General features: G+C 34.0%; 1 protein-coding gene across 1 annotated transcript; it reads right to left on the minus strand.

Annotated features, from left to right (window-relative positions):
- Window positions 1-4,018: 4,018 nt before the first annotated feature.
- On the minus strand, window positions 4,019-12,994 carry LOC21401699 (cyclic nucleotide-gated ion channel 4). The gene is made up of 7 exons (XM_024169126.1): window positions 12,325-12,994; window positions 10,760-10,975; window positions 7,845-8,158; window positions 6,480-6,588; window positions 6,076-6,312; window positions 5,527-5,613; window positions 4,019-4,685 (listed from the first exon to the last, which is right to left on the minus strand). Exons 1-7 carry the CDS (start codon window positions 12,916-12,918, stop codon window positions 4,167-4,169), a joined length of 2,076 nt encoding a protein of 691 aa, XP_024024894.1. The 5' UTR covers window positions 12,919-12,994; the 3' UTR covers window positions 4,019-4,166.
- Between the last annotated feature and the right edge of the window lie 3,722 nt (window positions 12,995-16,716).

The raw sequence follows: 16,716 nt of genomic DNA on the forward strand, positions 1-16,716 counted from the left end.
ACGAATGGTGGAGATGGGAATGGATACCGCTCTCACTTAAATCTTCCGCAGTAAGTTAAAGTAAAATCATGTATATGTATATATAATTCAAAGGTTTCAAGCACGTATGTTTAAAAAGTATATGTACATATGTTTGTTAAGAGAACCGAGGTTGTAGCTAACAACCCTAGTCTTGAGTTTTTAAGTTTTAGAACGTTGCAACAATGCATGCAACAAATAAATGAATTTTAAACATGACGATTTAAATGATTGATTTTAAATGGACTTTAAGATGTACTTGAATTTAAGATTTCTCATTAAATCCGTTTTAAAGTCAAATTAGATTGCCATATTGAATTGGCTAGTTTTAGGAAGGCTTTTAAAGAGTGTTTGAAACAAGAGTTCATACGCTGCTCAGTTTGAAGGATATTTCTGAAAGGTTTTATTTTAGTTAAAATTAAGAAAAGCTTTAAGAAATTTAGTGATTCATTCTTTTGAAATTATTATTACGAATTATGAAATTATTCCTTATTATATTTAAAAAAAAAATGTTCCGTAAATTTTAAGAAATCTTAGTAAGAACAAATAAAATTTCAGTTACAGTGACCGCCGCTAAGGAGGGTCATCACAGTAAATTTTTGTACTTAGGCTCAATTTAATTAAGTCCATCAACTTGATATGGAAACTATATTAGGGTTGTGTGGGTGTTTTCCATTCCTGGGCTCACCGAAGAGGCATAGTTAGCCATATTTGGGAGAATTGGATAGAGCCATCGCAAGCCCAGGGTGGCGCCTATCTTTTCTGAGAATGGCAATTGTGGCTCTGATCACGCGCCGTTATTGCTAGACCCTTATATGGAGAGGGACAACCTTCCTCGGCTGTTTAGGTTCTTGGATGTGTGGAATCAAAGATCCTACGTGCCAAGAAGTGGTTAAGGAGGCATGGAAGAAAGAGGCAAAAGGCTTTGAGAGCTTCAAATTGGCAATCAAAATAGGCAATGTCCACTCCGCTTTAAAGCAGTGAAATAAATTGCATTTCGAGCACTGTCAGACTAGATTGAAGCTCCTGGAATCTAGGCTGGAAGTAGTTCAGTCTCAGCGGGTCTCGGACACTATGTTAGCTGAAGAAGAATGGCTGCAGTTGAGCATCTTGGAGATGCATGCTAGAGCGTAATCTCGGGAAAATTGGCTACGACATGGGGATCGAAACACTCGATTTTTTCATGATTCAACGGTTATCCAACGAAAAAGAAACCATGTTTGGGCTATTAAATCTTCATCACGGCGGTGGTTGACGTCCAGGCAAGCTATTGGAGATTAATTTAAATTAAGATCCATTTATTTCACCAATTCAAAGTTACAATTTCAGTTTTGCTACAGTTAAAAGCTCTAACAAAAGTCACATTTAACTTTTTCTGTTACAGTTAAAAATTCTCACGTAAAATCACATCTCAACTCGAATTGAAAACTCGAATCTGCGAACTGAACGAGGCCCAAATTTCCAACATTTGTTTGCTTCTTCCAGTCCTTCCATTGAGCCAGAATTAGAGCAGCTTGTGCACGCCAATGTAAACTGATGAGGATATTCAGAGACTGTATCGGACTCCAGAAGCTGAGGAAGTAAGAAAAGTGGTTTGGAGTATGCACCCCTTCAAAGAGCGCCGGGACTGGATGGAATGTTTGGGTCTTTTTTCAAATATCACTGGAGTACAGTAGGCCAACAAATTGTGGCGTTTGTCCGCGAGTTCTTCCACATTGGCAGATTTGTTAGAAGCATCGATAAGACTTTTCTCTGCTTGATTCCACAGTCGGGTGATGCAAACTGTTTTAATAGGTTTCAGCCTAATAGTTTTATGTAATTTTACATATAAAATTATTTCTGAATTGCTTGCTAACCAGCTGTGGCAAGTGTCAAACAAACTTGTCTCCCCATTTCAATCTGAATTGTCCCAAGTCGATGGATTGCAGAAACTTCCGTCCTTGCTCAAGAACTCATGCACACGATCAAAAATAAGAGAAGTAGTGATAGGTATATTGGGTTCTCATCGCGAATGGATTTGCTAAAAAAATTTGTTGAGATGATCATGTTTTGTATCAGTTTGGTGTCCTTCTCTATTCTTCTCAATGGAAGCCCCCTTCGGGCTTTTCGCCCCCACAGGGGATTGCACCAAGGAGATCTGATTTCTCCTCATCTCTTCATTTTATGCAGTGAAGTGCTTTCAAAGATGATCCTTAGAGCTCAAGACCAAGGCCCCCCTTAGCTTTTTTCTTTCTTTTTTTTTAATATAGTAGTTTTAATTTTAATATAATTGATATGTAAATAAATTAGACTTGACCTCTCATAAATTAATAGTTCTCTATATTTTATTAGGCTAACTATTTAGATTTTAAAAAATAAAATTATTAATTTTATTAAGTTTATAAACATTAGTATAATCTTGATAAATAAAAAAAATTTGACCAATCCGATTCCGTCACTGGCTGGGCGGTTCAATTAATGAGTCGTTAAAAGTCGGTCTCTTTTTCTCTCCCAACGTTAGTGTGGGTTACGCGGAGAGCTCCTTTCCGAGGCAGGTATGGGAATGCTAGCTTCAAATGAAAAGTACTTGGGTAACCGGTTTTTCCCCTCTAGAGGTCAGATTGCGGATTTTACCTTCTTGAGAGATAAAGTTTATCAGAGGCTTGAAGGATGGAAGGCTAGGTGTTTACCTTGGGCAGGGAGGACTACTCTCACTAACGCGGTGGCATTGAATCAGCCTATCTACTTGATGTCCACTTTCAAAGTGCCATTGCAAATTTGTGAGGATTTGAACAAAGCGGTGCGCAAGTTTTGGTGGACGGGTAATCTCTAGAAAGCACGGTACTTGTCCCCAGCCAAAGAGCAGGGGCAGCCTCGGTTTCGGATTGTTTGAGGATTTTGGGTTAAAGCTCTTCGAGGAAAGTATTGTCGGTATGTAAGCTTCTGGGATGTTGAGATTGGTAGCTCTGACTCGTTTGTTTGGAAGAGCATTGTGGGATCTCGTAAGCTGATCGAGAAGGGTAACTTCTCCTTGGTTGGTGATGGAGCTTCGGCAAGAGGTTTGGGCGAGCCCGTGGGTGTCGTGGATTTATCAAGGCATCCCTAGAGCGGCCTTCAATCCAAGTTTGAATGGTTCTCCACTTCAGGCTTTGGACTACAAATTTGTATCTGATCTGTTCCTCCCTAATTTGCGAGATTTAGAATGTGGAGCTAGTTGATAGCCTTTTCGCCGAGCAGTCAAGAGAGTAGATTAAAAGTGCCGAACCCCTTCCTCACCCAAGGTTGGACATGCTCGTTCGGTGTGCTGCAAAAAAATGGAAGAGTCTCGGTGTAAAGCGCCTATTGGAGTGCCGTTGAAGGTCAATTACGCGCTGAGCGCCCGTTGCGGAGACGTCTTGGCATTTGAAATTGAAACATCATCTCAAAGTGTTCCTCTGGAGATGTGCTCTTGATATTCTACCCACCACAGAGAGAATCCTCAAATGCAGGCGAGCAGTGTTGATGTATCTGATGTTGCTCTGGCTCAGGGAGGGATCGGTGGGGATGTGGAAGTGTCTCCTGAAGCATCAAAGATTTATTTTGATGGGGCTTTTGTTGATGGAAAGGCTGGTGCAGGTGTTGTTGTCCAGGACTTGGAAGGCTTAATTCGTCGTGACGACATTCGCCAGCAATATCTTAGAAGCTGAGTTAGAATCTGCGGATCTCGGTTGGGAGGTTGGCGATTGCAAAGTGGCTATTGAGGCTCTGAGTTCTAAGCGTTACCCGGAAGACTGGATGCTTATTCCTGTGTTCTATCTCTTCTATTCTAGCTAAGTTTGATTCTAGTGTGAATTTGTCTTTTACTTGGATTCCTCCAACTGAGAATTATTGTGCTGATCGGATTGCTAAATGAGCCATTTTTCTGGCTCCACTGGTTGTTTTAGTCTGGAGGAGGTGGCGCCCTCTGTGGCGACCATGTCTTAGCATTTCGTTTTCAATGAAGCTTTTTCCTCAAAAAAAAAAAAAAAAAAAAAACTTGATATCAAAACGAAAGGACATGCATTAATATTGCACATTAATGCAAATACACCCCGCCACAATTTTACATTCCCAATCTCAAATCGATCAAGTTGTGCATTTATATAATTCCCATATGAACAATCCGTTGATCGTATTATAGTTTATATATCTCAAAATTCAAAATCATCCTGATCATTTGGCTTGGGCGAAGTCAACAAAGCGGTATAAAGCTTGAGCCTATCCTCTCCCAACGACGAGCACCTGGACAAGGGTCTCCTCGGCCGTATAAACGACAGCGAAGTCAAAGTCAACCGGTGCTTGTAGCGCCTCCAGGCCAGCTGGATTGCCACCGCCGCCCATGTCCGCCACCCGGGCGAGTAGTACCTGGCGCTCCTCTTCACTTTCTCGTTCACGAAAGTGTACCTGAAGTGCTGCGTCACGTACTTCACGTCCTCGGCCTCCAACCCGAAAGCCTCCGTCGTCTCGAGCGTCACGAGCGTCGAGGAAGACGGGGGGAGACGCTCGATGAAGGGGCGACGGAGACACCATGACAGGAGCTCGTCGCCGCTGAAGTTGCCGGGGCCTAACATGCAGCAGCTCTTCAAGCCGTCGCGCAGGACTTGGCTACTTTGGAGGTGGCCTCTCACCACGAATAGCATTCTCTGAACTGGATCTCCTTCTCTCGTTATCTGTTAAATTCATTTTCAGAAATTAAGCTCAATTATAGTGCTCGTTCTGCACACTCGATGGTGGAACTACTAGAAATTATATTTATATATATATATATATATATCAGAAAGTTTAAATGTAGTTGTATATTCCAATTATTTAGTGAGGATATTATTATAATATTTTGTAAAAATGGAATATAACGATAAAATTTAGTTAAATAGTGAGGAAAATTGTCATTTTTTCTTGTAAAATTGAGACACAATTAAACTTTATGAGAAATTGTAAGGACAAAAATCAAAATTTCCAAAAATAAAAATAAAAAAGAGTCGAGTAGGTGTCCTTAAACTCATTGTTGTGTGGCTTCACTATACATTTCCATCAACATATATAATTATTCTTTTATAGAACTAAAATAAAAAATTTATATCAAGAATATATAGCACTTGTTTTTTTCACTATCACGTTATTTTTCAATAGTCATAATAGTGCGACTTTTCAAATACTTATAGTAATTATTAACGTGACAGTGATAAAAAAAAATATAGAGAAATGTTATGGTTACTATTTATGTCACTATTTTTGTTACTCTCTGCATTTATAGTTTGACGCGTGAATTCCACTAACATGATATGTTATTATTTAAAGAGAAAATGTGATAATAGAGTCTATATGTCAAACTGTAAATGCAAAAGTGACAAAGAGAGTGAAGTGACTCTAACATTTCTCAAAAATATATAATTAAAGGTAGTTCTATTTTTTTTTTTTTTTTTTAATTATTGATATAGATAAAATTAACCAAAATCAGTTGTTACATATAAAGAAGTAGCTAGGGTAGTTTTCCAATTTAGTATAACTTACTGTTTCTCCCTTGGTGAATATAAGGGACTTGACTCGGTCGCAGATGTTCTCGAGGACTAAATCGTCCATGTGTTGGAACAGAGGTACCTGAAAGTGATCAAACAAAAAGTTTTGAAGAAAGTTGAAAATTTCAAGATCAGAATTTGTCTTTATCAAATTTTCCAATTATACATCTTACCTGTATCTTTTACTTTCTATTCTTCATTGTAGAATTACTGTGCTAAACAGTTTCATTCACAAACATTAACAATGACATTATTGATGCCAGATAGTTAAGTGTACTAACGCAGTTATCTTTTGGGGTCTCTTTTTTTTTTTTTTTTTTTAGGGCAACGGTCTTAAATTTCGTTATTGGAAGTGATATATAATTGAAAATTTTTCCAATTTCAGGGGAAAAAAAACACAATAGAATTCGTTGTTCTTTGTTATGATTATTATAGCAATGTCTAAGATGTTGTTGGTTTTGGATGTACATTACTTTTGCAGTCTTGCACTATACAACATAATCAAAATTCTAACTTTAGTTAATGAGTGTTGTTAATTAATTACCTGTCTTACTAAATCTAAGCAGAGATGGTACTTGATGTCCCTCCTAAGACCCTCAGGGAGGTTCCTAATCATCTCACATTCATCAACGCCGCGCATGGCGGCCCACCGCTGGCGCTCGTAGTTGCGCACTCGCTGCCTGAACCCCTGAGGCAAGTGCCTCTTCCTCATCCACCACTCTATGTTCCTCATCTTTAATTGCATTGCTTGTTTCTTGGACGTTGTAGCATGCAAAAACACCTGTAGGCATAAAATAGTAATTATTGTATATACCATATAACTAATTAAGGATCAATCTATTTATTACTTCCTATAACTAAGAAACCAACTAAGTTTTGATAATTATTAATTTGTTATAATTTCACACACATATATCAAAAGAATGGAATATGTTTTATGTATATTACCTTAATGTTTCCAATCAACATGGTGACTAAAAGAAGTCCACTAGTCAAGACAATGATGTTGAAAACTACTTCTAACCATTCGGTTGTGCTCTCCAAGTTACCAAAAGTGCTGCGTCACAATATTGGCAATAATATTTCAGCTTATTAACGGAGTAAAATTTATGAAAATAAAAATAAATGATACGTATAGATGCTCCTTTTTTTTTTGGGCGTGGAGCAAGAGTATTCACAAGTTATATAGTGGGACATCAATTAGGACAATTAAAAAACAGCTCATAGATAGAATAAATGTAGGATAATTAAGATAGTTTAATTTGAATTTTTATAAGAGAAAACACTGCAATAAAAGATTTTAAGTTGTAAAAATGATGGAGCCTAAGTTTTGGGATTTTTTCTGTAGTCCCTACAAAAATGGATTACTGGTAGTCCCATATTTTTCATCCGTCAAATCTATATCAGAATCTGTTTGTTCTGCATACCTTTTTAATCTGATTTAATTTTAATCAAATTCAACAGTCAAAAACTAGGACAAACGATAAAACAGACTACTGGAGAAACTCTCATTTTTCAAAAAGTAAATGTATGTGTGCTAATGCTATGCATGTTTTGGAGTTTGCAACTAATGATGTTACGTAAAAGGGTACAACTGAAACAATGCAATACGATGGACAAAACTGGACCATTCGCATTACAATTTTAAAAAAGTTGATAAAGTGGGATAATGTACTATTATCGCATCTTGAATTTGAAAGAAAAAACACAAATCAATTATGAGGGCCCTAGATTTCTTTTAAGCAAATCACCAAACAACTAAAAATGATGCAAGAGCTAAGGAAATTAATTAATGCCTTCTACTTAAAAGAAAAGAGATAGAGATATTCAAATTATCCGTGTAATTTTGATATTTTAAATTGTGTCTAATCAATTATATTTTACTCCATCATATAAAGGATTTAAACATTTTTAAATGATTGATGTGCGGAGAAACTCCCATTTTTTCTCCATTTTTCAAAAAGTTGATAAAGTGGGATAATGTACTATTATCGCATCTTGAATTTGAAAGAAAAAACACAAATCAATTATGAGGGCCCTAGATCTCTTTTAAGCAAATCACCAAACAACTAAAAATGATTCAAGAGCTAAGGAAACTAATTAATGCCTTCTACTTAAAAGAAAAGAGATAGAAAGATTCAAATCATCCGTTTAATTTTAGTGTTTTAAATTGTGTCTAACCAATTATATTTTACTCTATCATATAATTAATTTAAACATTTTTAAATGACCAATGTGTCATGATATGCGCAGTTAGACACCATTTAAGATACTAAAAATTAGACGGGTGATTTGAGTCCGAGACGGAGATACCTCAGAGTCATTAGGCCCCAAAATATGGGAAAGAGCATCTTTTCCAAGCGGCTATTGTTGGTAACAAGCTGAACTGTCCACCTATAAGCTCCGTAGTCATAATTATCAGCACTGTCTAAACAAGCAGACCTTGCCTGCTTGTTTAGTGCCCATGATAGTCTTGGTCCATCTCTCACCATGCTACTGCCTCCATAGTAAATGGGTTCTTTACAAGATAATATTGTTGGCCCACAACCACTTGTGGCCCCACATTGCTCTTTTAAGCATTTCGCTGCCCTTTGGATTCCCAACAGATACCAACAAGCTCCTGCAGCCTGCAAACATGAACGATATATGTCATGTCAAAATATTATTTCAATGTAACTTGTCTTTTGTTTTATTGATCACTCAGAATTAGCTAGCAATATATATGTGGAGCGTGTGAAATTCACTCCCCATAATAATATGGTGGCTTCTATAATTATATAATAAAGAGCTATTTAGCTTTTTATACTCTGTGTTTTAGATTTATTTAGTAATTATACCTTCAATTTTTTTCTCATGAAGTATATACTTTCATATTAAGTTTAAATATAAACCCATAACTTTAATAAGTCATTACTCGATTTTGACCTAAAAATATTCAAGACACCCTTAAATAGAAAAATGAAAAAAATGAAAATGCTCTAAAAAAAATAAGAGGATGGAAAAAGAAAACACATTTTTTGAAGATTTTTTTATTTTTTTAATTTTTACCTTCTTGTATTTAAGGGTATTATTTTAGACGCTGTTGAAGTCAAAAATCAAGTATTGACCAAGAGAATGTTATGTGTCTTAAATTAAATTAAAAGATATATATTGGATTATGAGATAACAAATTAAAAGTATACGTTCTCAACAGTGCATAACCCTTTCATAAGTTTCACAAAAATGTGATAGTATGTAGAGAAAATAATAATAATAATGATAGTAGGAATAATAATAACAATTACAATGATAATAATAATGAAAATAATAATAATAATAATAATAAAATGATCATTACACAATAATATATGCAAACAACACTATAATGCAGATGGGACTCTGCTTACATCACTAATATTCATGAGGATCTGTAGTAATGATTAACAAGAACGAGTAGTGCTGCATATATTAGAGGACGTTTGTAAACGGTTTACAGACAGAATCATGATTCAAAATTATTCTCATTTTACGTGTATTTTTTTGAGAAAAAATACTATAAAAAATCATAAATCGTGATTCAGAATCAATGACGAATATAGAAAACAAACATCTCCTTAATTCTTAAAATTATTCTCATTTTACGTATATTTTTTTGAGAGAAAATACTATAAAAAACCATAAATTGTGATTCAGAATCAATGACGAATATAGAAAACAAACATCTCCTTAATTCTTTTAAAGACAAAAGAATTGTAGCACTATACGTTCTAGTGCTCTAAAGTGAAAACTACATACTTTTTTTTAGATAATGGAAACTATATCAAGATAAACAATGTTTTTTATTTCTCTCATTAGATTTGCTTTGGCCAACAATGTTGTCACTAAAACCGTGAAAGAGCTTTATGTTCTCTTCTTTTTCCTTTTTTCTTTTTTTTTTTTTTAAGTTTGTGGGGCACATGACACATCTTAGTGTATATATATATATATATATATATAAGGGCACCATTTGTGTAGCTTGCAAATTCTAGCTAACCTATAGACCCATGCGTAACTTTCATGGAAAAAGACAATTATAAGCTTAAAAAAATCCTTATTTCTTCTATAAGCACAAGAGATAAGAATATTATATAATACATATATATATGTCTGTATATATGTATATAACGATGATAAGCTATATATGTAGAACAAAACAGTACTAGTTTTTTTCTCTTGGTCTTGACCAAAACAGTACTAGCTTTTTTCCCTTGGTCTTGACCATGCAGGCAATTATATTAATTGGTATATTTAAGTTCCACTTGTGCTAGAATACAGTGCTTGCTTTTTAAAAATTATATACATGCTTTTGAATATATAGAAGTATTAATCTAAGAAGAAAAAAATATTTTTTCCATCACATGGTTCACGAGCACTAGCTAGCTCCTAAATAATATTCTTGTAGTTTTCATCCCTTGTGTAAATTTCCTACTTTTGTGTCTTTATGTTTCTCTTTATTGTCGGATTAATTGTACTTTTTTAGCTATATTCAATACCAAGAATGTTAGATATAAGACTTAAGAATCATCTTAATAGAATTAGGACTCTACATTAGCATTACAATGATATTATAAATCATCATTACTTCAATTCTGTTAATATAATTTACAATACTGTGGAGGTTCCTCATTGTGTATATATAGGCCTAGTTCATTTCCCTAATTCAAGTTTTCAATTGTAATTTTACTATAGTTAAATGCTCTCACAAAAAATCACATCTAACTTTTTCTTTACAATAAAAAATTCTCATATAAAATTACATCTCAATTTAAATTAAAAACTCGAATCACCGAGCTGAACGAGGCCATAATGTTTGTTCGTGATATTCTAGTTCAATGGTTTTCTCCAAAAAGAAAAAAACATTATTCATTTGAAATGGGAAAAAAAAGGCGAGAGAGAGCAGAATATGCAAGGAATAATAATACATCAAATACAAATTAGCACTCAAGTATACCAATTCAATCTTTTTTTTTTTTTTTGGCTGAGAAAGTTCAAGAATTCAAACTTTGAAAAAACGTTTAAAGTTTAAAAAAGGAGGAGAAAACGACAATATAGCTAGTACTATATGTTTAAGGATGACAAATGATTGTGACTAGCGCTAAAAAGTTGTAAGAAAATAATAATAACAATAATAATAATTATTATTATTATTATTATTATTATTATAATAAAGGGGATTTTCAATTATGTTTTAGAAAAAGGTTTGAACTTACGTGTGATGCGACAAAATATGCAATGAGGTTGAGAGCAATTCCCCACCAAACAGTTCCAAAAATGTAGCCAGAGAGGTTCTGCATGCGGCGCAATAGGCAGACCGAGTGATAAATCTTAGGGAGATATTGGAACAGAAATATTATCAAGAACACCGTCATCACTATGGTCACTGCTCCTCTTTCTAACAGAGATGGGATTGCCACCCATAGTACAATCTGTAATCACACAAAATAATAATTAAAAAGAATGAATATTATATTCAAGTTTTCATAACAAAATTAATTAACAGATAAAATTTAGAGACAGAAAATAACGCAGCGGAATGGGATGGATAGAATTATCAGCTTAATTCGGACAGATAAAATTTTGACAAATTTGAGAGAAAACTCAATTCTATTGTCAATAAGCCAATATTCTCGTATTCTATTACAATAATTAATGCGGCTATTTTCACATTCCACTAAGATAAACGACTTGTTAGACAATTAATGATACACCGATAACAAAACTAAACTAAATTGATACAAACTAGAGTATATAACCACAATAAAAATAAAAATAGCTACTATTATATCTAAAACCTCCCACAGTGAGAGAAACTAATGGCTAATTTAATATATATCCTTATGTTCCATGGGAATTCAGTTCTTATATTTTAATCTGGATTAGGTGGAGATTGATTCCTTTAAATTGAGGTTGAAGAATGTCTCAAAATCTTTATGAATATTGGCATAACTAAAATACATAAAATAAAAAAAAATTAATCTTATGATTGCTTCCAAAGAAACGAGAAAATATTTCGTGAATGGGAATCTAATTATATATATTGCCGAAGATGATAAACAATGTATTATTTTCTATTTAATCTCAAAATTGGAGCAATTAAAATACTCAAGCCGTACTTTCCTTGTGCTTCTAGAGAATATTTTCAACTTCTAAAGATGGCTTGTCACCAAGCTAGATCTCAAATTAATATTGCACTAAAAAAGAGAAGATCTCAATAACCAAATTTAATTTATCACTCCCAGAAACAGACATATATCCACACCTATTATCCTAGTGATATTGATATCTTCAGATACTATATCCTTAAAATGAAGGGGGGAAAAAAAAAACAGAGCAAACTTGTTTCCCAGTCTACCCCCTAACACAGAAAAAACACCTGCCCTATGGTGTGTGTATATATGTACATGTGTTTATATATATATATATATATACATATACATATATATATATATGTATATGTATATGTTACTGTATTTCCTGACTGCACTTCTTCAGAAGTGAGAAGCCAGGAGGGCATAGTGGTCCATAACTGCATCGCATGCATAAAAACACCTAATAATGATGGCTTGCATCTGTCACCTTCTCAAACCGCTATCGTACAAAAACAAAACAAAAAAATTCAAAACTAGCCATTTGGTATTAATATTACTGGTGATGTTGATCACAATAACGATAAGGACAGCCAAAACATAAAAATTAAAAAATTAAAAAAAAAAGATCAAGAAGAAGAAAAAGAAACGGCAATTGTCAATTATTATTATTATTATTTTTTTTTTACCTGGGGCAAAGGAAGAATGACAAAGAGATCAAACAAGAAGCCCCTCTTGGCCTTGAGATATCGGAGAGCCACCGAGCGGGCCGTTGCGTCCCTCAGCCCGGCGGCGGCGCTTCCGTCGACCGCGCCAACCGCGGCGAAGGACCTTTTCGCCATCTTGAGCTGCAGCCACATGTTCCACACGTGCAACGCGTCGGTCATGCACCGGAGCACCGTCACGGTGACGGCGAACCACCCGTCGACGAAGAGGCACATACACGTGTCGCTTATCGACAGCGCGTAGAAGAATAGCGGGTCCACAAAAAGGCCCGTTGCACATACCAGTAGGAATACCCTGTTCCATTCCTGGACCCACTTTGCCCTCGGGTCCAGCACGTGCCCTAAAGACCACCCCTTTCGCCGCCGATCCCCGCCACCTCCGCCGCCGCCGCACGTGTAGAATAAGAAGCCTTTGCTCTCACTTCCATTACCAACCTCATCGTCTGCTTCAGAATCGATTCCTTCTTCTTTCTCGTTATACTCCTCTCCTTCGCTCTCTTCGTCTGTGAAGTACTGCATGTTCGAGGCCCGACGAATTTCTCGCTGGTCAGTAGCCATGGAGGGGAGAGAGAGAGAGTAGAGAGAGAAAATTGTGTTTATGTTTGGCGTTTCAGAGGCTTGTTAGCATGGTATGGATTTGGAGATGTCTACAAAGGAAACAATAATAAGAGGAATTATTCTTAGGGGGCAGAAACAGACAAAATGTCATTAATTTGAATTTACAATATTACCCTCCTGTAAAAATCTACTCTTTGGCGTTACAGTTAAATAGACTGAACTCTGGAGCTCAGGAGTGTGAGAATCAAATTAATTTCTTGTGTTAATTTTGCATATGTAATTTTACTATGAAAAATGTACGCATTTATACCAGAGCCATTATAATTGGTTGACAAAATCTGTGATTATATTAATTTAGATGGGGCGATCATGTATTAATGATAGAAGAAAACTTGCTGAGGATATGCGGTGTATATTCCTTCTATATTTTAGAGTGCATGGATAACAAATATACACACACACACAATCATATAAATATACAGTTGTAGCCTTTAGGGGTGAATTGATCTTGCCCAATAAGATCTAATAAGATCTGTTTAGTTCGCTGATTCGAGTTTTTAATTCGAGTTGAGATGTGATTTTATGTGAGAGATTTTTACTGTAGCAAAAAAGTTAAATGTGACTGTTTCTGAGAGCTTTTTACTATAACAAAATTAGAATTTTAAACTCGAATCGGTGAAATAAACGGGGCTTATATCTTTATCTTGTTTATGATTTGTCCTCTTTTTATAATTCAATGTCGTCAATATTATTCATGAGAACTACAATCAGTCCGAAAAAGAAAATATATACTTTAATGATTAAATCGACATTGTACCCCTCATGAACTATTGCTAGTTGAAATTATTATCTCTAACATTAGTGTATGATATACATATATATATATATATATAATGAGAAAAGACAAATCCAGTCTATCTAAACATATATACATGGTTTTGAACACAACAAGTGGAAAATGCAGGTCCGTCCGTCCCCATATGCATAGCGTGGATATATAAATCAGAGAATTCAAAAACTAATGTCAGTACTATGTCTGGGCTCCTCTCGAATAATTGTCATATATATAATGTAAACACACATATATATGTGTATGTTAATGTGTGTGAATATATATGACTATTAATTAATGAGTTATGTATGTTGCTAATATATATAATTATATGTATCATGGACCATTTGGTAGAAACTAACTAAAATTCTTGTACTTATTTCCTTTGTTGAACTCATGTAAGAAATCTCCATGTCTTTCTTTCTTTTTCTTTTTTTTTTTTCCTAATTAAAAAGGGCGTCATTGGTGTCCTCACGTCCTTATCTTGTACTTATAGAAAGAATTAATTTGTAATATATGTACAATAGTTAAGGGTCTAAACTTTCTTTCCCCGTTCACAACTCAAGTTTTACCGGCCCATTCAGAGATGACATTGCCACTTTTAAAATTGACACTCTTTTTTTATGAAGACGTGGGGATTCGATAAGCTGTGAATGAGATAGACTTGAGGGAGGTATCCTTAACATCATGCCACCACCACCATTAGTATTAATCTCAATTTTTTAGTCTACATTGAACACAACGTTTTCTTAAGACCCGTTCACTTCGCTGATTCGAATTTGTAATTTGAGTTGATATGTGATTTTGTGTGAGAGCTTTTTACTGTAGCAAAAAAATTAGATGTGACTGTTTCTGAGAGCTTTTTACTGTAACAAAACTCGAATTCTAAACTCGAATCGGCGAAATGAACGGAGCCTTACTTTTTCATTTAATAAAGTATACTAGTTATAATCTCTCATTATTTATTAAAAAAATGTAACCACATATAGATATGTATGTATATATATACACATATATGTTTTTTTGCTAATTAAGCTGACGTGGCTGGTTATTAGCTTTCCATATCTTCTGGCACTAGTCCTTGGCGCGTAATAGGAAGATCAGCAAAGTGTGTTGGTGGGTTACAATCATAAACATTAAACTCGTTTAGTTGTGGATTTAAATTTTTAATTTAAATTAAAATATAATTTTATATAAAAATATAAAATTTAAATTAATAAAATAAACGGCCATATTTTCTTAAATGAGAACTAATCATGTATACTTAGATCTGATTCTATTAATTTGACATGCCTTTTTTTTTATATGTTCATTTTATTTATATCTAACGGTTAGAAACGTTTAGCGTAAAAGCTACTTCTTTTAAATGCATGATCGCTCCATCAGACGTCTGCTCGGAGAAAAAGAGAAAAGAAGATTGATTAGAGGCAGTCCAGTCTTATCACAAAATTGCCTTTTCAATCAACTAAATCATAACTAGAGTCTAGAGTTTATCTTTCGTCATTATATGATAGCAGAAAAGGACGTTGTATAAAGTTAGAAATTTTTGGGTTGCCTTTTGGCAAATAATAACAGAGACATTCCTTAATGGTTATCAGTAAAATATTGCACTCACAATAGTGTTATTCGTTCACTTCGTTGATTCAAATTTAAAATTTAAATTTTTTTACAGTAAAAAATTTTTATAAATAATCACATTTAATTTTTTTGTTACAGTAAAAAACTCTCATATAAAATCATATCTCAACTTAAATTCTAAACTCGAATCAGCGAAGTGAACGAGGCCTACACATCATTATTATGGTCCCATTTATTTCACCGATTTAAATTTAAAATTTAAATTTTATTACAGTAAAAAACTCTCAAAAATAATCATTTCTAACTTTTTTACTACGGTAAAAAATTTTCATATAAAATTATATATTAATTTAAATTAAAAATTCGAATTAACGACTTAAATGGGCAATATATGTACTTGTTATAAATTTCTCTCTAATTTAACATTTTAAAAAAGCCCACGTGATTCATTCGAGTTTACGATAATATTTGGTAGGTAAAATCTAGTAAAACTTATATGTACATAGAAATATATGACCTTTCAAAATATTTTGAATAAATTAAGTTAAAAAATTGGACAAGAAAGATTGCGGTTCACTTTGTGTGTCTTTGATGTTTCTCCCTTTTAATTATGTAGTATCCCTTTTTTTTTAAACTCCACTATGATAACCTAATAAGTAGTACAACCTCAACCACAAGTATCACGTAATGTCAGAAGTTAGTGGTGGTTTGTGTAATCATATTACTCGACAGTGTAAAGAGTTGTTTGGTTAGGAGATTCGTATCAGATTTGAATTATAATTCGTGATTCGTTACAATATTTTTTCTTATAAAAAATACACGTAAATCAAAAATGATTTCAATCTCATAATTCTAATTCATGAACGAAATGTCTAAATAGTTGCCCACACATTAACACAATTAGCACTTTCTTTGAGTAAAGAGTGCTATTGAGTTAACGACTTTTCCTACTTGTATTGAATGTTTTGTTATAGTCGATAGTTGATCAACATAATTTATAAAGTTCAGTTTCCATTTCAATCAAAAAAAAAAAAAAAAGTGAGCGTAAATTACGCATTACAAATAAGAAATGGACCCCGATTAGGAAAAAATTAAGGAATGGACCCCCCCTAAGTCCTAAATAGTACTTAGTGGTTGCATTGTTCCTAAAAATCTGGACCATCTCTTTTGAATCGTACTCTTTTGTGTTTATCTTAGGCCAACCATATAAATACACGAATTTAAAGCTTTCTTTTCTTTTTAGCTTTCCATTTCACCCCACGTTATATTGAGTGCATCAATCAGCTTCAATAAAACACTGTTAAATAACCATTATATATGTATATGGGAGAGAATATAGGCTGTGATGTGTGTGTATAATATGAAGAATATTAGAGATATATGCCTTG

Source organism: Morus notabilis, unplaced genomic scaffold (genome assembly GCF_000414095.1).
Source record: "Morus notabilis unplaced genomic scaffold, ASM41409v2 Scaffold285, whole genome shotgun sequence".
In the NCBI taxonomy this organism is placed as follows: domain Eukaryota; kingdom Viridiplantae; phylum Streptophyta; class Magnoliopsida; order Rosales; family Moraceae; genus Morus; species Morus notabilis.

Excerpts from the sequence above, each read along its gene's own strand:
- LOC21401699 (XM_024169126.1), bottom strand. The coding sequence starts at position 12,918 with ATGGCTACTGACCAGCGAGAAATTCGTCGGGCCTCGAACATGCAGTAC. Across the intron at positions 6,589-7,844 it reads TGGGGCCTAATGACTCTGAG|CACTTTTGGTAACTTGGAGA; the intron begins GTATCTCCGTCT and ends ATTGTGACGCAG. Across the intron at positions 6,313-6,479 it reads TGTTGATTGGAAACATTAAG|GTGTTTTTGCATGCTACAAC; the intron begins GTAATATACATA and ends TTATGCCTACAG.